The 27,470-nt window shown below is 36.2% G+C and overlaps 1 protein-coding gene across 7 annotated transcripts in view; it reads right to left on the bottom strand.

Moving 5' to 3' along the window:
• The window catches only part of NF1 (neurofibromin 1), a 253,525-nt gene that overhangs the window by 175,767 nt on the left and 50,288 nt on the right, over positions 1-27,470 (bottom strand). For all 7 annotated transcript variants that reach the window (XM_032321557.1, XM_032321563.1, XM_032321562.1 and 4 more), the window contains exons 2-8: positions 22,428-22,571; positions 20,055-20,138; positions 15,566-15,756; positions 8,325-8,431; positions 3,523-3,590; positions 3,195-3,270; positions 2,132-2,289 (exon numbers count right to left, since the gene is read on the bottom strand). In XM_032321557.1, the coding sequence (XP_032177448.1) occupies positions 2,132-2,289; positions 3,195-3,270; positions 3,523-3,590; positions 8,325-8,431; positions 15,566-15,756; positions 20,055-20,138; positions 22,428-22,571 (828 nt within the window). The remainder of the gene's footprint in view (positions 1-2,131; positions 2,290-3,194; positions 3,271-3,522; positions 3,591-8,324; positions 8,432-15,565; positions 15,757-20,054; positions 20,139-22,427; positions 22,572-27,470) is intronic.

Genomic DNA, 27,470 nt, shown 5'->3' with positions numbered 1-27,470 from the left:
ATACTGGTTGGCTCACAAGTAATGTGACTAGGAAAAAGTGAGAATACAAAAGAAAACAAATACTTCTTTTAATCCAGAAAGATTTTTTTTGGGGGGGGGGAGGGTCAGAGAGAGTGAGCACAGGCAGACAGAGTGGCAGGCAGAGGCAGAGGGAAAAGCAGGCTCCCTGTTGAGCAAGGAGCCCGATGTGAGACTCGATCCCAGGACGCTGGGATCATGACCTGAGCCGAAGGTAACCACTCAACCAACTGAGCCATCCAGGCATCCCAATCCAGAAAGATTTTTAAATCTAAATTTGTTAACCTGGAAAAGTACTAAAAAATACATTTAAGAAAGTGTATTTCAAAAATCGTGGGATGTTCCAGATACAAAGATTACATGTGATTCCATTTATATGAAATATCCAGAATAGGCAAATCCACAGAGACAGAGAAAACAGACTGGGAGTTGCCAGAGCCTAGGGTGAGACAGGAGTAAGGAGTGACTGCTAATAGGTATGAGGTTTCTTTCAGGGATGACAAAAATGTTCTTAAATTAGATAGTGGTGATGGTTACAAATTTTCTGTATATGCTAAAAAAAATCCTGAATTGCACACTTTAAAAGAGTTAATTTTATGGTAGTATGTGAATTTTGGTCAATAAAATGAATAAATAAAATCTTGGTTAGGAACAGTATAACCAAGAACACTAGGAGATAAAAAGAAAAAGAGTTGACCACTACAAATTTTAAATATCTAAATAGCAAAAACCAAAACAGAAAAATAAAAACCCATAAACAAAGTTTAAAAAGAGAAACTAAGTAAAAAGTGTACACACAACACACACCCTACAGATCAACAAAGAACAAACAATTCCAGGGGTGGCTCAGTAGGTTAGTCTATGGCTTTGGCTCAGGTCATGATCCCAAGTCCTAGGATGGAGCCCCGCATCAGCTCCCTGCTCAATGACGAGTCTCCTTCTCTCTCTCCTTTTGCCCCTTTCCCTACTTATGCTTGTGCTCTCTCTTAAATTAATAAAATCTTAAAAAAAAATTTTTTTTCAATGGACAATGAGAAATCCATAGGAGATGTACAAATAATCAAACATTTGGAAAGATTTAGCTGTGATTATTCAAATATAAGTTCACATAAGAGTAGTACTTTATTTATAATAGCTTTTTGCCTATGCTTATTTTCCCAATAAACAGAAACCCTCCACAAAATTACTCTTTTGACAGGCTCTAAAGCAATCTAACATGAACAACAGTGTCCTCTTAATGGAAAAGAGCAGCTACAGACCTGAGTGGAGTACCACAGCATCACAGACTCGAAAAGATTACCTAAGGTTACTTACTTAGTCATCTATTGCATAAATTCCTTATCCAGTATTTCTACAAAGTACTGAATCATTCCACTGATTCTGAACATCTCCATCCATAGGCAAGTCATGGAGGAGCCCATTTCATGTTCACTCCACTACGAGTATTTCTCCCAAAGTGGCATGTATACATAGACAGATAGATAGATATGATATGATAAATAATAAAGTATTGCCAAAACAACCTTCATACAGAAATTCAAATAAAACAGTAAGATTAACACCTTACCCTGCTCTATTTTTAATTAAAAAAATTAAGAGTCCCTTAGAATTAGCAGTTGTCATAGTACCAATTTCTCTATGCAGCATATGTGGTATCCTACCTTCCTAAAAGAGGCTATGAAAACTGTTCTAAAATACCTAAAATGAGTTACTAGTCAATTTCATTAGCACCAAGCAGATACACCCCTAAGTACATGCAAATAACACAAGTGATGGATTCTAACAGGACAACCCTTGCTGCGATTGTTGGAGAAACTATGTTGAACACTGACAGGAGTATCACTTAATCTTCTCTGGTAAAAGAATGAAACTAAAGAACTGTTTTTAAATTTTTAATTAATGAGAGTATCACTTATTTTCCCTTCAGAAGAATTTTTGTATGAGTATGTCTCTGCCAAGGCCAGCAAACAAAAAGACCTAAAGTGATCATAGTTAGAAATGGTCTCCTGAAATATTGTGTTTACAGAATACTAAGCCTAAAGTAATACACACTTTGATTTAAAATGAACCAGATTACATCTGGACATAATGGAAATAATTCTGCCCCCCTCACCTTATTCATGTTGTTTTCATCAACCACATCCTTGGATATATCCTGGATTATTTCTGGACACAAGATAAGGAGAATGATTTGTAGTGGCCAAACTGCTGCTTTACGTTTGGTGCTTTCAGCAAAACCATCCACCAAGTCGAACAGCTTTTCTGCACACTCTGTGTGAAAAATACAATTAAATGATATTACTAAGTGAGAAAAATATCTCTGGCATTAAACTAAAAGCCTGCACTATCCAAAATCCCAAAGGTCACATTTTTAAAAGATAAACTTGGAAGTTCATTTAAACAATGAAATTTCAGGTAAGCAGACAAGCAATATTATATTAGTCTGTGTATTATAAGAGCTATTTTGGGATGCCTAGGTGGCTCAGGACATGATCTCATGGGTCGTGCAATAGAGGCCCACATCAGGCTCTTGCTCAGCTGGATTCTGCTTGGATATTCTCTCCCTATGCCCCTTCCCCTGCACTCTCTCTCTCTCTCGCTCTCATTCTCTCTCAAATAATCTTTCAAAAATAAATTAAAAAAAATAGAAGAGCTATCTTGATCCATCCTAGAAAAGGTCACTTTTCAGAAAAGACAAACTTGTCCTGAGTCTCAATGTGCAGGCCTTAACGCAAAGTGTCACGTTCACAAGAAGCAAACTGGACAGCTTGCCAAAGGGAATCATACTCTCCAGAAGTCTGTATTCTCTGCATCACAGCTATGTCTCAAGAATTCTAGGTAAGGCTACTACTACTTGATATACATCTCCCTGAATACAAAATGAAGCCTCACAGCACAAAAGACTACTTCTCTACAAAGAAGAGCCATCAAATATCCAATCCACAACTCTAATTATAACTCTAATTATAAAGATTAGAGCTTCATTCCAAACTTCTTTCACTATTTGCTCAAAGGAAAGGATTGAGGGAAATTTTGAAATATAAGAGAAAAAAATATTTCCTATTTGATACCAGCTGACAAGATGTAAAAGCACCATAATAACATAAATAATCTGGAAAGTGATAGATTTTTACCTCATAAGGAAGAGTTTAAAAGAAGAATAAACGTGTTCTTACCAGCCATATCAGTCTGTGGAATCTGGTATAGCTTTGTAAATTCATCTGGATAATTTTCTACCCAGTTCCAAAAGGCCTATAAATAACAAAACATATGTTTTTACATGAAAGCAGGGGTATTTTTGTAATATAGTAAATAAAATGTCATACAACCCCAATTATATTACAAACTTCTAATTTCCTTCGTAAGAATACTGCAATGCATTCCTCCTAAATGTTAATGTGACATTATCACTCAAGTCATGACTTTTAATTCAAAATAGTAAAGACAGCAACATTTACAAGCAAAATGTAACAAAATTTTAATAGCTAAGAGGTTATAACTTACTTTTTCCAGGCTATTTATAACTGCTAACTGTGCAACCTTCTTTAGGGCTTTAAATTTAAATGCAGTTTCTAGAAAAAAAAATTTTTTTTAATTAACTCTAAAATTAGTTAACACAAATTCAGAGTTACTTGTAAAAACAAACAAACAAATAAAACTTTGCTTTTACATACAAACTTTTGTTCCAGTATTATTTGTAAGCAACGTGAAGGTAAAAACTCACTATGTCCACTAAAGACAAATTCAGTGAAAAGCAAACATGCCTTGAATTTCAAAAGTTCTTGCTTTTTTCTTTTTTCTTTTTTATAATAACTGATTTTTAAAATATAAAACACATGGTCACTATAGAAAATTTTTTAAAAAGTATACAACTAAGGGAAATTTAAAACATCATCCATGATTCTACCATTCCTTAATGAACTTCATTCCATTCCTTTTCATATGCAAGTTTAAGACAAATATATTTACCACAACTGAGATCATAAAGGCTAAATCAAACCTGTTCTCTTCATTTTACATAGTAACCCAAATTTTTTCCATACCATTAAAAATTCCTCATCCATATAGGATGACTCTAAATAGGACAGTAACTATAACTTCACAGTTAAAACAAGTCAGCTATTTTCAATCTCATGTATTTCTTTCAAAATCTTAGTATTTTCAAGTATTACAAATGAGCAAACTGTGTTTCTGAGGTTAGAGATCTAACAAACTACTGACCTGTGTTTCAAAGCCACAGTCTGTTCAAGTATGCTCTGGTGTCTTTCAGAATATTTAAGTCAATGTACTAAGTCACTGGTTATTTAAACACTTTGCAATTATACATTTAAGAGATTTCTAATATATTATTATAAATGACATTAATAAACACTTTTATATCCAAATATTTTCCATATTACTGTTCATTTCTTTAAGATAAGATCTAGAAGTAGAATTATCTGGTCAAAGAGATGAGTATTTTTTAAGGCTCTTGATAAATATTGCCAAGCCAATTTTCAGAAGGGTTGGGCCAAATGCTACTCACACCAAGCAGCATATGAAGGTAGCCTTATCAACATTCTTATCATCATTAAACATGCATTTGTTTTTATTTTGCTAATTTGATTGTTCAAAATAGTGGACTGCACTTTATTTTTTTTTTATTTTTTTTTTTTAAGATTTTATTTATTTATTTGACAGAGAGAGATCACAAGTAGATGGAGAGGCAGGCAGAGAGAGAGGAAGGGAAGCAGGCTCCCCGCCGAGCAGAGAGCCCGATGCGGGACTCGATCCCAGGACCCTGAGACATGACCCAAGCCGAAGGCAGCGGCTTAACCCACTGAGCCACCCAGGCGCCCATGGACTGCACTTTAAAAACTAGACTAAACATGTTTCCATAAGAATATATTAGATATTTTCATTTCCTCTTCCGTCAATGTGCTGTCCCCGTCTACGAAAAGATTTATACCTGGAAAAAATGATCCTTCTATAAACTATTTTACTGGTAACAGCCCCTTGGCAGAAAACTCGGCCCACAAACTTTGCTTGTTTTAACTGATGTATAACTAACATACATTATATTAGTTTCAGGTATTCAACATAATGATTCCGTATTTGAATAAACTGTGAAATATTCACAGTAAGTTTAGTTAACATCAGTCAGTCACCATATGTAGTTACAAATTTTCTTGTGATGAGAACTTTTAAGATCTACTCTCTTAGCAACTTTTAAACATGCAGTCCAGTACTACTAACTACAGCTGCCATGCTATACATTACATCCCCATGACTTTTTACAACTGGAAGTCTGTACCTTTTGACTCCCTTGACTCATTTCGCTTACTCTCCCATCCCTAGTCCCACATCTGGCAAACACCACTTTGTTCTCCGTATCTATGAGCCTGGTTGTTTTCTTTTTTAAAAACAAGATTCCATATGTAAGTGAGACATATAGTATTTGTCTTTCTCTGACATATTTCACTTAGCATAATTCCCTAAAGGTCCATCATGTTGTCACAAATGGTAAGATTTCCTTCCTTTTTATGGCTGAATAACAGTCCATTTTAATACAGAATGCATACATTCCCTTTTGTCTATTTTATATATAAGATACAAAATATTTCTTAAACATATGTATAAACATACATATATATTTTAAATACATATATATATTTCACATCTTCTTTATCCATTCACCTGTCAATGGATACTGAAGTTGTTTCCATACCTTGGCTATTGTAAAATAATGCTGCAATGAACATCAGGTATACAGATCTTCTCAAGTTAATGTTTTCATTTTCTTTGGATAAGCACCAAGAAGTGGAACTGCTGGATCATATAGTAGTTCTACCTTTAATTTTTTGAGGAACCTCCATATTATTTTGCTTGGCATCTGTGCCAATTGACATTCCCTCCAACAGTGCATATTTTCACCAACACTTATTATTTCTTGTTGTTTTGGTAATAGCCATTCTAAGAAATGTGAGGAGATACCTCATTGTGGTTCTGATTTGTACTTTTCTGATGATAAGTAATACTGAACATCTTTTATGTGCCTGCTGGCCACCTGTATGTCTTCTTTGGAAAAAATATCTATTTAGGTCCTCTGCCATTTTTAAAATCACAATGTGAGGTTTTTTTGCTATTGAGCTGAATGAGTTCTTCACATATTTTGTATATTAACCTCTAATCAGATATATGATTTGCAAATATTTTCTCCCATTCAGTAAGCTTCCTTCTCATTTTGTTGAAAATTCCTCTGCAGCTTTTAATCTGGTATAGTCTCACTTGCTTATTTTTATTTTTGTTGCCTCCTATAGACTTTTAATGGAGGGCTCTAGATACTTACCTTTCTAATATAGAGATGAGTCTTTGAGTAATAAAACTGACTAAACAATTTAAATGTCATTTTTGCTGGACTTGGAAATGAGTAATTTGCTCTCTAAGTCAGTTTTAAAATATATTTTCCAACTTCCTTTGCTCTTGCTCTCCTTTGATTTCCAAATAATGGCATTACACTTTCAAGCGTTCTTGAGCCTTTTTGCCTTCCTACGTTCATTAAATTTACCTTTGTAACCTACTTCTTAAATTTTATACACAAAGAAAAATTCTAAATTTTATCATCCTTAACTTTAATTTAACTTAATGATATATCCTAAAATCTTAAAATTTCAACTGTGAACTGCGTTGTGGTTTATTACAGTTTAAAACAATTGAGGTCCACTTAACATAACAGCTAAAATAATCCACTTTATTTCTTTATGAAAGTTACTGAAAATGATTTAATTGTTGTTTGGTCTTATAATGGTAATGACCTAAAATCAGTAACAGGGATAGAACACAGCCTTATAGTACTAATCTACATAGATACAGCCTTTTTTTTTTTTCAAGATTTTATTTATTTACTTCAGAGAGAGGGAGAGGAGAGAGAGAGCACCCCATGAGTGGGGTGGGGGATGGGGGAGAAGGAAAAGCAGACTGCCTGCTGAGCAGGGAGCCCAACATGCGGACTCAATCCCAGGACCCTGATATCATGACCCCAGCTGAAGGCAGATGCTTAACTGACAGAGCTACCCAGGCACCCCTAGATACAGCCTTTTTACATCTCTGGTGAAAGAGTTACAGAGTTTAAAGCAAATATTAACAAAACAGTAAAAAAGGTATTTTGACAATTACATTGTAGAACTGTTGAGGTTTTCAAAGTTAATATAACTAAATCTTCTAGGTCAGACACTAAAAACATTTTTCATAATTCCTTAATCAATATACAAAGTAAAATTAAAAAGTGTGAATCACATACTATAAGGTTTCACATTTAAGTTAGCCAGGATCTAGTATTACACAAAACTAAGAAACAATTTTAGTGAAATGAATTTAGTTATTTATACTCAGTTTATTAAAAATGTCTGCTGACATTTGATTTATATTAACACTTTCATGCTTACCACAAAAATTCTCTCAATTCCTTGTGACTGTTTAATCAACATGATCATGTGAAGCATTTTCCAAAGCTTTGAAATCACATATTAAGGGGCGCCTGGGTGGCACAGTCGGTTAGGTATACCATTCTTAGTTTTGGCTGGGGCCATGATCTCAGATCATGGGAGCAAGCCCATGTCAGTCTCCATGCTAACTGCAGAGACTACTTGGGTTTCTCTCTCCCTCTAGCTTTGCCCCTCCCCCACTTTCTCGATATCTGAAAAAATCTTTAAAAACTTTTTTTTTAAATAAATAAAATCACATATTAAGCACTGTAATGTCACCAGATGGGATTACAACTGAAATGTTCTACAAGGAAGCAAAAAGCACTGAAAAGGTAATAGACTATGTAATTCTGCAAAGTTAGTCAGAATGCTAACAGATCTGAAAATACAAATATCAGAAATGAGATGCCCATCTCAATTCCTCCTCTTGGCATAAAATGACAAACTTCTGGTTCCATTATGCAATGGAACTCTGATATCCTGCTAAGCTATCTGCTTTTAGCACTATGACAGTTAAACAGATAGCTTCTATAACCTATACCCATCCTTAAGAAATGAAATTCTAGAAAAATTAAGTAACAGCACCTGTATATTCTTTGTTAAAGCAAAACTTGTAGTTGAACAAAACTTTCCATTGCCAAGATTTAAGACACTCATTTTTTTGTTTTCAAGGCTCAAAAGTTATTGAATCATTAAGCATCATTATCCGTTTCACAAGGACATTTGCATTATAAAATCCACTTTGATATTCTACTTCAACACAATTAGGACAATTCATACATTCAAGCACCAGTTTTTCACTCACCTTGATTAGTTTCAAATATATCTCACATTTAAACTTACCCTTTAGGAGGCGTTTTAATTTTGCACAATCCACATTGATATACTGTAACAACTCTATATCATGCACATCAACGTTGTCTTCTGAACAAACAGTCAATTCCTGTAATCTGAAAAGTAAAAGCCAAAAATAATTCACTATCAAGGAAAGTTCCACATTCTGAACTGAACAGATTCTTCTCACCCAAATGATGAGTTTATAAGAAAAAATATACATAAAAAATAAGACAGTAAATATTTCTTATAAAATTTAAAGGTACATAACTAATTCAGGGGATATGATAAAACTGAAACCAAAACAATCCAGCAGACTTCGCTGTGTATACATAAATCATGTTGTACACATCAAATTTATACAATCTTTATCTAACAAAAAAATCATAGCATGCAGAGAACTATGGAAACAGAGATACATGAGTATTTGAAATACTACTCTCTGTGCTATATGTATTTTTGAAACTTTTCTGTCTGAAAATAAACTTATTAATTTCTGATTACATCAACTAGACTTCAAAAACAAACAGTATTTTATCTACATTTACAGGATACATTTATTTTGTATTAAAAAATGAGCATTGGGGCGCCTGGGTGGCTCAGTGGGTTAAGCCACTGCCTTCAGCTCGGGTCATGATCTCAGGGTCCTGGGATCGAGCCCCGCATCGGGCTCTCTGCTCAGCGGGGAGCCTGCTTCCTCCTCTCTCTCTCTCTGCCTGCCTCTCTGCCTACTTGTGATCTCTCTCTGTCCAATAAATAAAAAATAAAATCTTAAAAAAAAAATTTTTTTTAAAATGAGCATTTATTCCTTATAGTTTCACAATCTGTACATGTATTTATGTGATTATTTGATTAATGTCCCTCCCTTACAAAACTTACTCTAGTAAAGAATCTTTCCAAATCCCGAATTTCCCTTATATTAAATATGAAGCTACCACAGATGTAGAAAAATTTAACACTTAACAAAATAGATTTCTTTAAACTTATTAAAAAATTCACTTAAGTCTGAATAAAATTTTTTACTAACAGAAGTAGCTCTTCTTTTATTTGCTTTGTTTATAGTCAATTCAATTAATTAACATATAACGTATTATTGGTTTCAGAGGTAGAGGTCAGTGATTCATCAGTCTTATATAATACCCAGTGCTCATTATACTACATGCCTTTCTTAATGTCCATCACCCAGCTACACCATCCCCCAACTTCCCTTGATTCCAGCAACCCTGTTTGTTTCCTATAGTTAAAAGTCTCTAATGGGGGGTGCCTGGGTGGTTCAGTCTGTTAAGCGTCTGCCTTCGGCTCAGGTCATCATCCCAGGGTCCTGGGACTGAGTCCTACATTGGGCTCCTTGTCAGCATGGAGCCTGTTTCTCCCTCTGCCTGCTGCTCCCCCAGTTTGTGCGCACACACTCTCTCTCTCTCTCTCTGACAAATAAATAAATAAAATCTTTAAAAAAAAAAAAGTTTATGGTTTGTCTCTCTCTCTGGTTTCATTTTGTTTTATTTTTTCCTCTCTTCCCCCATGATCCTCTCTTTTGTTTCTTAAATTTCATATATCAGGGAGATCATATGATAACCTTCTTTCTCTGACTTATTTTGCTTAGCATAACACCCCCTGGTTGCAGTCACATTACTGCAAATGACAAGATTTCTTTTTTTTATGGCTATATAGTATTCCATTGTGTATATACACCACATCTTCTTTATCCATTCATCTGTTGATGGACATCTGGGCTCTTTCCACAGTCTGCTTACTGTGGACACTGCTGCTATAAACAGTGGGGTGCAAGTGCCCCTTCAGATCATTACGTTTTATCTGTGGGGTAAATACCCAGTAGTGCAATTGCTGTGTGGTAGGGTAGCTCTATTTTCAACTTTTTGAGGAACTTCCATGCTGTTTTCCAGAGTGACTGCACCAGCTTGCATTCCCACCAATAGTGGGATCTGCATCCTCACTAACATCTGTCATTTCCTGACTGGTTAATTTTAGCCATTCTGACTGGTATGAGATGGTATCTCATTGAGGTTTTGATTTGTATTTCCCTGATGCCAAGTGATGTTGAGCACATTTTCATGTGTCTGTTGGCCATCTGTATGTCTTCTTTGGAGAAATGTCTGTTCATGTCTTCTGCCCATTTCTTGAATGGATTATTTGTTCTTTAGGTGTTCAGTTTGGTAAGTTTTTTATAGATTTTGGATACTAGCCCTTTATCTAATACGTCATTTACAAATATCTTCTCCCAGATTCTGTCTGTTGTCTTTTGGTTTTGTCGTTTCCTTTGCTGTGAGGAGTCAGTTTTTCAAAAGCTGACACTGTTAATCTACTGAACTCTGCTTCCTAATGAGACATATTCATTATTTTAATTAAGATATCAAAAATGTAAGATGAATGGAATTACTAATGTTCATAAATGCAGAGAGAGACAGATACGGTGAAAAAATACAAATACTACAAAATCTTACTCATAATATTAACTCAAATTGTAGCCATTTTAATGCAGTCTAAAACTGACATTAATCATCATACTAAACATTCAGTTGCTAGTAGTGATATCAATCCGATTTCTTCCTTCTCAAATTCCTTTTTCACTAACTTTAGCTTGCAGATGTGTAGCTAACATTAAAATTATTCTAAGCACTTACACTAAAGCTCTTCATATCATCAGGGTGAGAAAAGCTTAGCAGTTCATACTGGGAATGACAAGGTCCTCAATACTGACTTATATGCTAAAAATTCCACAGCTGCTGCAAAGAGCCTAGAAAATATGGAATATGATTCCTTAGGAAACACAACTTAATAAATCAGCAACACCAACTTCTGAAAAGCTGACTCTTCCAGTTATTTGTGAAAAATGGAAGAAAAGTTTAATTCTTTTTACAGCCCGGTATTTCCATAGGGAAGGGGTATTTTGTGAGGCTTAAACATCATTTCTGAAGGACAGAAATCAAAGCACAGTTGGGAGCAAATGAAGTAGAAAACTTACTAAAACATCTAGAAAGACCAGGTAAACTGAAAACAAAAAGATATTTAAAAACATATAGAAATAAAATAAATAAAAGTGCCCGAGTGGCTCAGTTGGTTAAGCATCCAACCCTTCCTTGATTTCACCTTCGGTCATGATCTCAGGGTTGTAAGCTTGAGCCCTGCATGGGGAATCTGCTGGAGATTCTTTCTCTCCATCTGCCCCTCCCCACCTTTCTCACTCTCTCCCTCTCTTAAAAAAGGGGGGAAAAAAGGGAAAAGAAAGAAACTAAGACAAACACACCCCCCCATCCACCCAGATGCAGAAATGAAGAGGAACCTAAAAACCAGAGAAGGTTTTGAAGACATGGTCTGACCATGCAACAAAGGAAGCACAGGAGCCAGGTTTTTATCTCTCCTTAACCTAGGGGTTTGTGGCTATCATCTACATGGGACCGGATACAAAGCTTTCTACCCTGTAATGCAGAGAGTAGAACTGGGGCCCTGCCAAACTAGAAAGAACTAAGCCTGCAAGACCAGCAAGAACTATGTAATTCCTTAAATGAGAGTTGCAGAGAGAGAGATGGAATGAAGGGAGAGTGGAAGGAGATTTAAAAAAAAACATCTACCAACATTAAGATGTCTGTCTGCTCTGGCTGTTTTGGGTAGGGAAAAAAGTCACCCAGAGCTGTTACCGTAAGGGTCTGGAGTCCACATTTATACTACCCATACAATCTGGGAATGAGAAATTAATTTAAAAAAAAAAAAAAAGAAAAAAAAGGAAACGAACGGGAAAAAAAAAAAGTCCAGAGCTGGGCACTTAGCAAAAGCAAAAACCATCACTAGGACATTCCCACATCCACAAGAGATCCCAAAGAAGATACAGACATGCACTAAAGATGAATTTGCAAAATTTACAGAAAAGAGAGAAAACCATTCACTATGAATGAGAATTGGCACATACAAGATTATTTAACAATCTTTTAAGAGAATATTAATATGCCTCAAGTGATTAGAGCCATATAAAAAATTTTAAACTATAAAGAAGAATAAGAAACCATTAAAAAAAAAAAAAAACAGCAGATCTGTAAAGAATCAAACAGAACTTCTGGGGCACCTGGATGACGGTCAGTTAAGCATCTCCCTCTTGGTTTCGGCTCAGGTCATGAGCTCAGGGTTCTGAAACCAAGCCCGCATCTAAGCCACCTGGGCATGAAGCCTGCTTAAGATTCTCTCTCTCCCTCAGCCTCTCCCCCTTCTCTAAAAAGAAAAAAAAATCAAATAGAACTTTTAAAATCACTGAGCCTTCTGCTTCTGGCATTATGTCAAATCAGATATTCTTTTTTTTTTTTTTAAGATTTTATTTATTTATTCATTTGATAGTGAGAGAGGGAACACAGCAGGGGGAGTGGGGGAGGTAGAAGCAGGGTTCCCATTGATGCAGGGCTCCATCCCAGGACTCTGGATCAAGACCTGAGCCAAAGGCAGATGCTTAACTGAGCCACCCAGACGCCCCTCAAATCAGATATTCTGCAGAGCCCTCCCACTACAAAACAATTAGATCTAGTGCAACTGTACAGTAATTCTGTGAATAGAGCAGCCCATCTTCTACATAAAAGAGTACTATGAGTTGCAGAACATGGTATACTTCAGAAGAAGTATACTTAAGATCTGTACCCCAGGGGTGCCTGGGTGGCTCAGTGGGTTAGGCCGCTGCCTTCGGCTCAGGTCATGATCTCAGGGTCCTGGGATCGAGTCCCGCATCAGGCTCTCTGCTCAGCAGGGAGCCTGCTTCCTCCTCTCTCTCTCTCTCTGCCTGCCTCTCTGCCTACTTGTGATCTCTCTCTGTCAAATAAATAAATAAAATCTTTAAAAAAAAAAAAAAAAGATCTGTACCCCATATTTCCTTAAAAAACAATCAAAGACCAAGAAATATCAAAAGCTAATGTTATTTCTAAAAGAGAAACATTTGTGGACAGGTAGCAGAGTCAAACACAGTAAATTTTCATGATACTGGTTCATCTATTAGAAATGGGATACAAAATCAATCTTCAGAAAGAACTGCCATTCTGGGGTACCTGGGTGGCTCAGTCGGTTAAGCATCTGCCTTTGCCTCAGATCATGATCCCAGGGTCCTGGGATTGAGCCCTAGGTCGGGCTCCCTGCTGAGCGGGGATTCTGGTTCGCCCTCTGCTTCTGTCCCTTCCCCTCCCAAACTGGTGCTCTATTGCTCTCTCACACTCTGGCTCAACTAAATCTTTTAAAAAAAAGAAAGAAAGAAAGAAAGAACTGCCACTCTAGTCACTTGCATATTTTAAGTCACCTAATGCTATGAAGGCTATATCTACAACTAAATTAAACCATCATAGTGGTCTTTTAGGTGAGTGGTCCTCTAACAAGATCAGCTCCTTCTTCTGATACAAACTACATGAAATGCAGTTATCTAAAACATGTACTTCAGAGATCCAATTTCTGAGCAGTCTGTCCACTAGAAGCTACAGAAACTAGCTTATTCTGGAGACATTTAACTTCTCTTCTGGAAACAGTAAGGTTCAGGATATACAGAAAAGTTGCCTATATTTACATGCATTGATGCTGCAAAATCCTATAAAATGTAACCTTTGGTGCCAGAAAATTTCTAGAGTTTTTAAAAGATGGCACATTTGCTGTATTTTATAGAGCAACTTGTGTATGGACAGACTAAAAGATATTCTATTATTTTGATCGTTGTTACCTTCAATGTAAAATTATTTCAAATAGTAAGCTAGTGTGATAGTCACTTAAACTGATTTTTTCTTTTATAATTTTCACACCTCCTATTCCCTAGATGTCGGTTACCTTGATACTTCAACTAATTTAATATTACTCAGAATATAAAATGTTATCACTCAAAAGATTTCATCAAGACATTGTTCTATTGTATAAACATTACCTAACAGCATCAATCATATCATACCATTAAACAAAATCAATTTTCTTTGCACCAGGTCTGATGAGGAATTGAAGAATACGGTTGCCTAGCATCATGACTATAGAAATACCATTTTTTATTAAAAAGACAGGAGAATTTTGAAGCTAGCTAAGTCACCCAAAACACTATAGCACAAACTCTCAAACTATGATGCATATTCCACTCACACTCGTTTTTCCAACAACAGAAGAATGAACAAAGCTGACTAATGGAAGTCCACTGTTCACACAACATAGACAAGTCAAAAGATGAAGGATGTATCAATAAAGAGGGCTGTTTTTCCACATTCTATATTAGTCTCAGATTCACTAAATCACTAAGTGATTCATATTATACTTCCTACTTGGTCATAGTTAAGGCCCATTTGACTCTACTTGGATGAGACAGGCACATCATTTGCATGAAAGCATGATCCAGAGTCACTTCAGTTCACCATCAGTTATTATTCCATACAGCACCATCTACACATAAATTTCTTCCCATGCATAGCATATCACAACTGATGATCACATGGTTTTTAATCATCAATAACAGCTTAAATCATATTTATCATATAATATTGAAGTAAAAATATTAAAATATGTATTTCATAAAATATGGTTAAAATGGAAGTATAGAAGTAGCAGCCTGATATAATGAATTTAATAGACTCTGAAACCAGTCTGACTTTAAAATTTGGGGTCCCCATTATTCAACAAAGCGCCTTAATAAATTCTTTGGGTATTAGTTTGTTTACCTATAAACTGGGGAATTATCACCCACATTTCAAAGATACTATCAAGATAAAACAGTACAACATATACTGTAAACACCAAAATATGGGAGCTTTTAGAATTCATACACTTAAAACACAGTCTACTTTCTGGAGAAGACTACTTTGCAATTACTCACTTCCTTATGCTTCGCTATCATTAGGTTTTGACTTTGCTTCGTAACTTAGGATCTTGTGATTAAGAGCAGTGCTGTGAGATCTTTAGAAATCTGACTACTCTTCTCAGTTATTCTGATCAGCTAATTCCATTTAAAAGAATATTTAAAAACCCAACCAAAAACTCATACCTCGTGTAAAAACAAAAACCTGATCATGAGCAACAGATTTCCCTAAAATTTGGACTTTCAACTTCATAACTACTCACATTTAATTGTACATACCAATATCACAATACTACGTGATAAAAATGTCAAAGAAATCAATGTATAAAATTTATACAAAAGTCCAAGTCAAATTCATTTCTAACTTTTTATTTTTATGCAGACAAAAGAAAGTCTTCTAAAATTATATTACTTCACAACAGTTCTACATAGTTTACACACTAACCTTGTAGAAATGCGACTAAACACTGCATTGAAGTTGTTGCAGCTGAGAGAAAATAAAACCCCAGAGGCAGAATTCCGAAGTTCAGCGGCATGTTGGTTTCCTTCGCGACAGGTATGAAGAAAATGGCAGATTTCTGGCAACAACTGTTTGACCAACATTGTTTCATCTAATCTCATTGTGTCCTTCGGTTGCTGCAATAGAAATAATCACATAATTCTAAAACTTTGTTAAATTCGCATGTAAAGATTTTCTGTATGAAATTTTTCAAACATGGGGCGCCTGAGTGGCTCAACGGGTTGAGCCTCTGCCTTCAGCTCAGGTCATGATCTCAAGGTCCTGGGATCAAGCCCTACATCCGGCTCTCTGCTTGGCAGGGAGCCTACTTCTCTTCCTCTCTCTGCTTGCTTCTCTGCCTACTTGTCATCTCTGTCTGTCAAAAAAGTAAGTAAAATCTTTAAAAAAAAAAGAAAGAAAAAAAGAAAGAAAGAAATTTTTCAAACAGACATAAGACTTGAAATAGAATAATGAACACCCATATCACCTACACTCAACAACTGTTCATATTTCACCATGTTCACTGTATCTATACTCAGTCTAATAAATAGGATAGTTCATCTTTCATTGCTTTTTTTTTTTCCATGTTTCACCTCTTTTCACGATGAAAGTCCAGCCCCCCATCCATTCTCCCTAGAATCCGCCCCCCACCCCCCACAACACTACCACTCCTGTTGGTTCCCTGTTCATCAAATCCCTATAGAAGCTTTTCCACTCCTAGGAATCCCAAGTTTATTTTGAGTTCCAAATAAACGTTACTTATATTCATTTATTTGTGGTGCACTGTGTCATCTGTCTCATATCCAAATAAATTCCTGGGTGTAAAATTTACTTATTAAAAATAGTTTTGCTTTGCTTGAGCCATTTCAAAGTAAGTTACAAACATCATAATATTTCATCCACAGGTATTTTAGCATCTCTTAAAAATAAGGACATTCAAGGGTGCCTGGGTGGCTCAGTCATTAAGTGTCTACCTTCCACTCAGGTCATGATCCCAGGGTCCTGGGATGGAGCCCCACATCGGGTTCCCTGCTTGAAGGAAGCCTGCTTCTCCCTCTCCCATTCCCCGTGTTTGTGTTCCCTCTCTTGCTATCTTTCTCTGTCAAAGAAATAAACAAAATCTTAAAATAAATAAATAAAAATAAGGACACTCAAAATAAATAAGGACATTCTTGGGGCACCTTGGGTGGCTGGCCACCAACTCTTGATTTCGGCTCAGGTTATGATCTCAGGATCATGAGATGGCGTCCAAAGGCACTGCGTTGAGCACATAGTCAGCTTGTCCCTCTCTCTCCTCCTCTGCCCTTCCCCTCCCCTATTATGTGCACACACTCTCTCTTTAAAATAAAATCTTTAGAAAATAAAAATAAGGGCATTCTCCAATTTAACTTCAGTACAATCACCACATCAAAGAACAACAACAAAATTCCCCTTACATCAGCTAATACCCATTATATATTCAAATTACCCCAACTGCCCCCAAAATGTCTTTCATAACTTTTAATATTTTACTTACTTACTCGTGAGAGACAGAGCTAGTGAGAGAGAGCGTGAGGCAGGAGGAGAAGGAGAACAGGCTCCCTGCTGAACAGGGAACCCCACAACATAGGGCTCAGGCCCAGGACTCTGCAACAATGACCTGAGCTGAAGGCAGACAGACACTTGACCGACTGAGCCACCCAGGTGACCTCAAAACTTTTTAATTCAATCAGGATTCAAAAAAGGGTTCAGATGATTACAGCATGATTCCTTTAATCTCTTTATTCTAAAATGACTGCCCCCCCAACACTCCATATACATCATTTTATTTTGACTTTAAGAAAACAGGCCTTACAAAATGTTCCATATTGTTGATCATGATTATTTCTTAGTAGTGTGAGACTTGTAGTTACTGTATTTTCAATAGCTGGAACCTAAATCTAATGGTCTGATTAAATTCAGGTTAAACACTTCAAGCAGTTCAGTAAAATTCATACTGTATCATATCAGGAGTCCATAATGCTAGGTGGTCCCAATGTTAATGACACAGCAAGCTTGACAACCTTACTGTTAATATTAAACTCGCTACTTTATAAAGTAAATCTTTTCCCTACAATTAACAAAATAAACAATGGATAAGCTATCCTGCAGATGCACCGTTCCACATCAATATGTCGCCTAAGCCTAATAATAGTCATGTATGAATGAGAATTCGTACAATTTCAGTAATACCAAGCAAAGAATAAAATTGTGTATAATTATGTGCTATCCTTGATTCTGTAATTGCAATCCAAGTGCTTACAGATGCAAATACACTGGAACATACAGACAACAAATATCACAAAACCTCAGAAATTCAAGTGGCAATGCCTGTATCTTACAGGCCAATCAAACAATAGAAATGCTGAAACTCCAATTAAAAAGCAAGTAAAAATTACAGAAGTATTCAATCTTTTGAATAATGGTCATATAAGCAGGAACCAAGATCGCTCAAATTCTACAAAATTTTACTCATAATACTGCTAAGTATTTGATCATTTCATTTAGCTATTTCAACTACTCATATGACAAACACGTACTTGCAGGCTCACTTCTTAAACTACCTCACCGAACTTCAATCTAAAAATGAAAATCAACAGACAACCATAATAACACTGTAGGCAATTCAAGAAAACAAAATTATTTGATAACATGAATAGCATTATTTTTAATTATAAATTCAATGAAAGAAATCCATACATTTTCAATAGAGCAGATACTATGCTTACTTATTAGAGTTTTAATTAGGCTATCTCTAAAGAGTATCAATAAAACAGGGGTCAATAATACTGTAATCATTCTCCAAAATACATTTACCATTACCTCTCAATTACAAATGTTAATAGAGAAAAGGTGCAGGACTGACAGAGGCAATAAACCACCCGACCCCATCCAAACATGGATATGGCTAATGTACTGGTATTTATAATCAAAGCAACAAGACCACTATCGAGAACTGGCTCAGGATGTTTAAAAACCGTTCACCTTCCCGATTACATCATCTTATTTAACAGCCCTTTTGTTTTTTCACTCCACTTAACAAATGAACAATAGCATATCACAAATCAATAGAAAACACCAAACTACAAACAGAACTAGCTCACCCTCAATTTAAGTAGAAAACTTACAAAAACTGTCTAACGATTTGGGAATACGCTCAAGGGCCAATAAAAGAGTTTAAAACATTATGTTTAGGTTTTATGTCCTATAGACTTAAATAGGTCTCTTCCTAGGATAAATAATTGAGTACACGTAATTATTTTTCCCCTTCCTCAAAAACTATTGACCATTCCTTCTCTTCCTAACCATAAAATCGTCCTCACATCCAAGTCCCGCCCATCTAGGCTGATTATAGAAAACAACTGTAACATGTTGAAGAGAGATGTAATTCTGAATAAAAGCAAAAGATGTGTCAAGGAAGAGGGACCATAATAACTCTTACAATGAATAGACAGATCTTTAAAATGAAGGCAATAAAATCTACATATTTACTAAACAACTACCACGTTCCAGTAAGAGTTAAGGTTATCGAAGTATAAAAACACCTTGCTTTATGCAACAAAAATATTCTCGAAAAAATTCTCAGTAAGTCATGGTTGAAACATACTGAGATAACTATTTAGAGGAACCCTAAGAAAGAACTGTTTTGTATTCAACTACTCCTCCACACAACTATTTTATATATTCATAATTTACACATAACAAATGTTCTTAAGGTAGGATCTCTTGGTAATAGTTGTAATTTTTTAAAGTCCATTTTTATATAGATTTTAAAAGTAAAATATTAAAATCAGGTAAAATACTGAAATGGGGTGGCACCTGAGTGGCTCAGATGTTAAGCGTCTGCCTTCGGATTAGGTCAGGATCCCAGTGTCCTGGGATTGAGCACTACACTGGGCTCCCTGCCCAGCAGGAAGCATGCTTCTCCCTCTCCCAGTCTTCCTGCTTGTATTTCTTTTCTCACTGTCCATCAAATAAATAAATAAAATCTTTTTTAAAAAAACAGAAATGGGGCAGGTAGGGGCAGGGGGAGAAAGATTACTCCTGGTCACATTTTTTCGCATCACATTTTTTCACAGCTGAGCAATACCACAGGCCTAACAATATCTAGAGAAATTAATTAAATCAAATAGTGGCTTTTTTTTTCATAAAATCTTTTCTAAACAACCTGAGACAGAGATAAGTGGCTGAAGCTTAACACTTTATAAGTAAACTGGTATTTATTTAATTTACAAAAGATGAGAAAATAATTCTCTTGAAAACTGTATACACTGTTAGCTCTGTTAACAAAATTTATATTCATATGTCTTAGACCAAAAAAATCCGCACGACTTTTCTTGTCCACATCTATACTTTGGTACATCAGATCATTCTCAAAACTGAATTCACAAAACCTGCCTATTTTAGATTTACTTACCCCAGCAAGACATTTTTCCAGTGTATCCAATATAATCAACTGAGAGAGATATAAATTTTTTTCGGCAGCTTCTCCAAATATTCTCTATAAGAAAAGATATTCAGAACAGTAAAGGTTGGCTATTACTCTCTACTGAATCAACACACATCTAAAAAGTCAGGGACTATGGATTAGGAAAAAAAAAAACCCAAGTCTTTCATTTTATCTCCCAGATGAGACTATATTTAAATCTGTTATTTCTGATTTTATAGTCATGCGCACACGAAATAAATTCCCAGGCAAACAAAAATGTTGGTTTTTATTATTGTCTATCATTAGCCTTATAAAGTGAAAGAAAGTAACCTTGGTTTATACTTTAAAAATATATAGGATTTAAAAAATGAAACAAGATGGGATCCGGAGGCATACAAACAATACGAGACTCTTATCTCACAAAACAAACTGAGGTTGCGGGGCGGGGGGGGGGGGGGGGGCAGGTAGGGAGACGGTGGTTGGGTTATGGACATTGGGCGGGGGAGGGGGGAGGGGGGGTATGTGGTATGGTGAGTGCCGTGAAGTGTGTACACCTGGCGATTCACAGACCTGTATCCCTGGGGCTAATAATATATATGTTAATAAAAAATTAAAAATTTTTTTTAAAAAACTTGAAAGAAAAAATATACATATATAGGATTTAGATATACATACAGATCTTAACCAGAATCTTGCATTGAACATTTAACCACACTTCAATGCCACAAAATAATCAAAATCTCAATTCTTACAGCAACAAAATACTGTAAAACCAAATACAGTTAATTTAAGGCATTTGCTATCCTTAAATTTAATACTATGCTATTCACCAACAAGGAACTATGGTTTCCACAATTAAGCTTACTCAATAAGCCTAAATGAATGCCAATTATCACAGTACTGCTTTTGTTTTTGTTTTGAAAAGAAGGTTCCAGGGGCGCCTGGGTGGCTCAGTGGGTTAAGCCGCTGCCTTCGGCTCAGGTCATGATCTCAGGGTACTGGGATCGAGTCCCGCATCGGGCTCTCTGCTCGGCGGGGAGCCTGCTTCCTCCTCTCTCTCTCTCTGCCTGCCTCTCTGCCTACTTGTGATCTCTCTCTGTCAAATAAATAAATAAAATCTTTAAAAAAAAAAAAAAAAAAAGAAAAGAAGATTCCATTATTAAAATATTTTCACCTAACTGGGAACACAGCCACATATTTATATAAGCAAAATCCTATCACCATGCCCCACACATTGTGCAACAAAAGAGCATCACAAAATCTTACATGTATTTCTGTAAAGCACTTTAAATATTCCTAAGAGGTCCTGCTTTTTTCAGAAAAATCTAAATTTTTTTTCTATAAAGAAAAAACTTCTTTGCATGGCAAATGATTGCCCACACCTCCAGTTTATCAATTTTCTAAGTTTGGGACATTGCCTAATGAGGTTTTTAAAAAGAAAACACACTTAAGATGTGACTGTAAAAATAAGACTGATTCGCACAATGTACAACCAGACGTCAGTCTCATAGCTTAATACAAACAATATAAACTGTGGTTAGAAGTGCTAAAGACAGAAAAAGCAGTTCGGAATTAATCAAGAAATATCCAGATCAGCTGTTTTGAACTGAGTTTGAAGTAGATTTTGGATAGAGACTGACAGAGGAAGGAATCCCCTGAGAGAGTCGGGACAAATGAGATGTTCAAAGGTTCATAGAAAGAATAGCTGGGATAACCTGAAGTCTAGGGAATGTAAATAGGTTTTATAAAACAGGAAAAAAGGCAACTGTGAGCTTTTGACCATGGAATTACTTGCTGAAATTGCTATTTGAGGAAAATCATTTCAACAATGGGATCTCTAACTACTATAGAATCTGTCACAGGTTATAGGAAGAAGGAAATAAAACAGCATCTTCATAAAAGCAATCTCACATTTTAACACTACAAGGTCATATTTTATTTATTGTCTACTTAGGACTAGGACAATCTAGTAAGTAAATATTCAAAGCAGCAGCTAAGGAAAAGATTTTAATAGATTACTATGTTACCAATTTATATATGACCTGAAATCTGTATAAAATCCTAATTCCAAAAAAATAAAAAGAAAAGATAGGGTCGCAAATAAGGTAAGTATCTAACAGAAAAAAATCAAAAACTAAAATGAAAGTTAAAGGTTACCTGTGCTCATTCACAAAATACAATGAGTGTTTAAAGGGTGAAAGATTTATACGATCTGAAGAGAAACCAGAGCATTCCAATGAGTGTTTATATCCAGAGTCCACAGAAAAGGACTTTCCATACTCCAAAATATGCTGTTGTAAGTCTTTAAATCAAAAGGAAACCAAAAGAAATTCCCCCACAAAACAATGACCCAATACTCACCATATTGTTAACATTCTTTAAGATAGTGGTGAGGCCGCTGATAACCAAAGAAAACTTGTATTTGGAAATATTAATAAGACATTCCTTGTTGTGTTCGGTACTGACTTTGGTATGCGTGTTCTGCTGTCCTGTTTTTATTGGAAGCTAAGGGAAAAAGAAAATGTTAGCTTATACGTGAAAACGACTAAAAAGAACTATTTCTCACTGAAACTCATGAGATTTTAGGAAAATTTTTATCTGCCACGGTGACCTATGTTTGTATCCAAAGCTCCAATTTTCAATAGAAATTTGCATTTACAGCAAATCTAAAACTCTTGAAATTTCAATTTTTGCAGATTTCTTTCTCAAAGTCGTAAACCTCTACCTACCTACAAAATTAACTTTACCCAGTATTACATAAGAGATGATGACTCACAGAAATAGAGCTATTTCCTTGTAGCTAAAAATTATTTCAGAGGATGCCTGCAATAAAATGCATACAATCTTTTCCCTGACACATTGAACTCCAGCATTAAAAGAACAGACCAAGAACATCTATGCCCCAGACCTCTAATAAATAATGGCAGATAACTGTGTCTTTTTCAGAAATGAGAGTAAGCTATATAACCTAGAATAAACACAGTAAGACTAACTCAGGTAAGATGACCACCCTCAGGTACACAGTTGAGGGAGGAACAGAACAACAGACAGGTAAGTTTCATGGGGAAAAAAAATATCTTTTAAGGGGACCACATTTACATTTATCTGAGAATGAGTTAAGTCGCACTGCCAAGAAGTTCATCTCTGCTCTGTTCAAAAGTAGCATTTTGTATTGAAAGCATTAGGAATGTATCCACTGTTTAAATATTAGATCCTGCTAATGCTAACAGGGAAGACTTGTGAGGTTTTTTTTTTTTAATACTTATTTATTTACTCAGAGAAAGCAAGTGAGAGAGAAAGAGAGAGGGAAAGAATAAGAGCCAGGGGAGGGGTAGAAGGAGATCACCACTGAGCAGGAAGCCGGATGTGGGGCTTGATCCCAAGACCCTGAGACCATGACCTGAGCCAAAGGCAGATATTCAACTGACTGAGCCACCCAGGCGTCCTCAGCATTTTGATTTTTAAAATGGTGCAACTAAAAGTGGAAAGAGACCAAGTAGCATGCCCAAGTTTGTCTAGTCAGTTAATAATAGATCACTGATTTGATAATAAATACTGAATAAAAGAGGGGAAGCATTTTTAAGGCTTAACAGGAGGTACAGAATTACATGTTAGTTTTAAAGGTTACAGAAGGAAAAAACCTGAAAGGTGTAAGAAAGGAGAATTTTAAAAGGCAGTGGCTGCAATGTAGCTTGTAAATCTCCCCAGCTCTCTTTGTAATGGTTAATTTTATGTGTTAACTTGACTGGATTATAGGATGTACAGGTATTTGGCCAAACATTATTTCTGAGTGTATTTCTGAGGGTGCTTCCAGATGCAATTAGTATGTGAATAATTGAATTCAGTCAAACAGCAGACAACGCACCCCACAAAGCCCAAAATACAAGCAAATAGGAACAAACCACTTTGAGCTATAAAACTGGTGGGTATAAGCATCTCTGCAAGAGAAACCAGAGGGAAGTAGAAGGTCTGATGGATCTGAGGAAAAACCCAAAATTCTATTCCATTCTCAATCAAAAGTACAACAGGCCATCTTTAGAATATTAGCTGACCAAAAAAATAAGAACATTAGCTGAAACATAGGATTTTTTTTTTTTTTTGGATTTTGGTTTTTTGTATATTGCAATTTGCTCATGAGTACAAAAGGTCTACCATAATGGCCTGAGAAGAGAGCACACTTTTTAAACAAACCATCATTATCTAACAGAAGTTTCTGCAGTGATATACTGTATCAACAGTGCTCAATACAGCAGCCATGTGTGCTATTAAGCACTTGTTACACGGCTAATGTAAATGAGGAATCAAATGTTAACTTCTATTTAATTTACTCACATTTAACTTTAAGTAGCTATTGGACACCATTGGGCAGCACAGTTCTAAACTAACCAGGTGAAGAAGAACCCTTTTAGGATGAAGCCTACATTGAGAAGAAATTGATGAGATTCACTCCAAACTGACAACAGGGACAACTGGGGACAAAGAACCAAGGTCCAGATAAAAGTGGTAAAGAGGAAGAAAGCTAAAGGAGCTCAGAAAGGATGAGATGATGGGTTTGTTCAATTTCATGAAATAGAAGAGCTCTAGATCCATGAAGAGAAAAAGCTATCCTGGCTCACATTTCCCCTCCACCAATTCAGGAAAACTATTTTCAAATATATAAATGAGCAACAGCAGGGGCACCTGGGTGGCTCAGTCAATTAAGTAACTGATTCTTGATTTCAGCTCAGGTCATGATCGTGGGATTGAGCCCCATATGGGCTCAACTCTGGGCTTGGAGCCTGCTTCAGTTTTCTCTCCCTCTCTCTTTGCCCCTCCCCCCACCCCACCCCCCCAAAAAAGAGCAATAGCAAAGAATGTGGTCAAATCACATGTGAAGCTACCATGGGAAAAAAAAATAAGAAAAAAAAATAACATTGCAACAGAAAATGAAAGTGTGTCCAAAAGTCATGTTCCAAGCAGGTCCTTCTGTTGAGGAAAAGAGAAACCATCAGAGATAAGGATTGACACTGAGGGCTGAACTGACAAAACTGCAGACATGAGGGGGCCTCAAATGCATAACTAGTGGAAAAGGCTTAAAAGTTAAGCCAAACTTCTGAAGAAGCAGAATTTCAAAGTCTCACAGCCTCGGGAAGACAAAATGATTAGAGTTCAGTACCTGCCAGTGGAAGCAACCTAGTAAATAAACCCCATTTTTAACTAGAAGCTCCAGAGGGCTACATCCCACAGAAACAGGGGAGAACTGCAGCAACTGGAGCACTTTTTTTTTTTAAGTTTATTTATTTATTTAAATAATCTCTACACCCAACGTGCAGCTCAAACCCAGAACCCTGAGATCAAGAATTGCCAGCTCTTCTGACTGAGCCACTCAGGTGCCCAAGCAACTACAACTCTTAAACGCTACTAGTAGGAATGTACATCAGTAATTGTTTTGAAAAATGTCTGACATTGTCACTAAAACAGAATATATATACATTCTCAGCGATTTCACTAGGTATATATCCAACAGATCTATGTACATATATCCACTGAAATATATGTGCAAAAATGTTTATAACAGCATGTTAATAAACCGAAAACACTCCAATAGTCTATCAACAGCAGAAATGGTTTTAAAAAGCAATATATTCAAAGAAAAACTATACAGCTATAAAAATAAATGGCTTACAACTCTTAAGCTTAATCTCACAAATATGAGTGAAAAGCTGGAACAAAATATCACTTACTGTACAATTATGCTACATAAATTCCAAAGACATGAGAAATTCAAACCAGGATAGTAAAGACCCTTGGAAAGAACAGGTAATGACTAGAAGGGAATGCAGGAGGAAAGACTCTAGCACCTTATGGTTACATTGGTGTGTTTACTCTGTCAACATTTATTAAGCTGTATATTTACATATATTTGTGCATCCTTCTATATGTTTAAGTTGACAAAGTTTGTAAATATATGTATTCAACTCCATGAGTTCATAGTGATACTATAAAACTAAAACAAATTTTGCAACAAATGAAACCCAAATCAAGGAGAAGCAAAGTAGTAATGAAGATAAGCACCCTTAGTGGACACAAAGGAATTACACACTGGCACTGCCCAGCTCCCCTTCATGGAAGGACTTGTTGCCTTAATTGCTAGAAGTATTCAGTCAGTCCTTCAGGGATTGCCTCACCTGCAGAGAATGACCCTAACCAAGGTCAAAGCCTTCCTGGGCAGCCCACACCCAGCAACCAACTGATGCGGCAATATAAAGGCCTACACACCTATGCCTAATTCTGGGCAACTCAGAATGGCCAATTCTGGCACCAGAGCTCCTAAAAGGGGTTAGCCAAATCTAACACCGGACCTGCACTGCACCATGAATTCAGCATCTGCCCAATACTCCCTCCTCCCAGGTGCTAATCCCAAAGGAACACCTTAATGAACATCCCGCCCCAGGCTTCCAGGGCAGCTGGCTACAGATGCTAAGAAGGGGTTTTAAAGCTGGCAATGGAGGAAAAATAGTAACTACAAAAGCAATGAAACTAAAATACCAAAATCTTTGTTCTCTGGAAAAAAGATAACACAGCCAATAGAAGCTAAATATGAAAGCCAAAGGTCTCTCTGGAAGCATATAAAGACGGTCTCCTCTCTTGTAAAAGGAGGACAGAGGGGGCGTCTGGGTGGCTCAGTGGGTTGAAACCTCTGCCTTCGGCTCGGGTCATGATCCCAGGGTCCTGGGATCGGGCCCCGCGTCCCTCTCTCTCTGCCTGTTTCTCTGCCTACTTGTGATCTCCATCTGTCGAATAAATAAATAAAATCTTTAAAAAAAAGGAGGAGGACAGAGAAACCCACGGACCAGAACCAACACTTAATTATCAGAGTTGCTGGGCTTCAAAGGTTAAATTCCCTAAAAGGCACATCTGCTATGCCAAGACCAGAGCCCTGAGGGGAAAGAGTAAGACAAATAAAATGGAAATAAGTGGTCTGTGGGCCCAAAAATCTATTTCCAAGGTCCCCTAAATCCTGTCTACCATAGTGGCCCATTACTGCTTACTAAGTGGTGGCACTTGTTTGAAGACAATTCAAAGACTTCTCCCCTGAAAGACAACAGATGTTCCTCCTAGGATTTGCCACCACCTCCTCTACTAGCCAAAGGGGTAAGAGAGAATTTTCTGAGTGTTGAAACTTCTTATATCTTGACCATGTTGATGGTTACATGAATACATACCATCTAAATGTCAAAACTCAGAATTAAATGGTATAAATTCAAAAGAGAGTGTTGTAACATTAGGATGTTAAATGTAATCCCCATGGTAACCACAAACAAAATAGCTGTAGAATACACAAAAAAGACATGAGAAAAGTATTTAAACATTCACTGCAAAAAATAAATGAAGACAATAATGCAGAAAAAGAGACCAAAAAAA

Source organism: Mustela erminea, chromosome 18, assembly GCF_009829155.1.
Source record: "Mustela erminea isolate mMusErm1 chromosome 18, mMusErm1.Pri, whole genome shotgun sequence".
NCBI classification, from domain to species: Eukaryota; Metazoa; Chordata; class Mammalia; order Carnivora; family Mustelidae; genus Mustela; species Mustela erminea.
The sequence above is the reverse complement of the archived record's forward strand: the minus strand, read 5'-3'. Positions and strand labels throughout refer to the sequence as shown.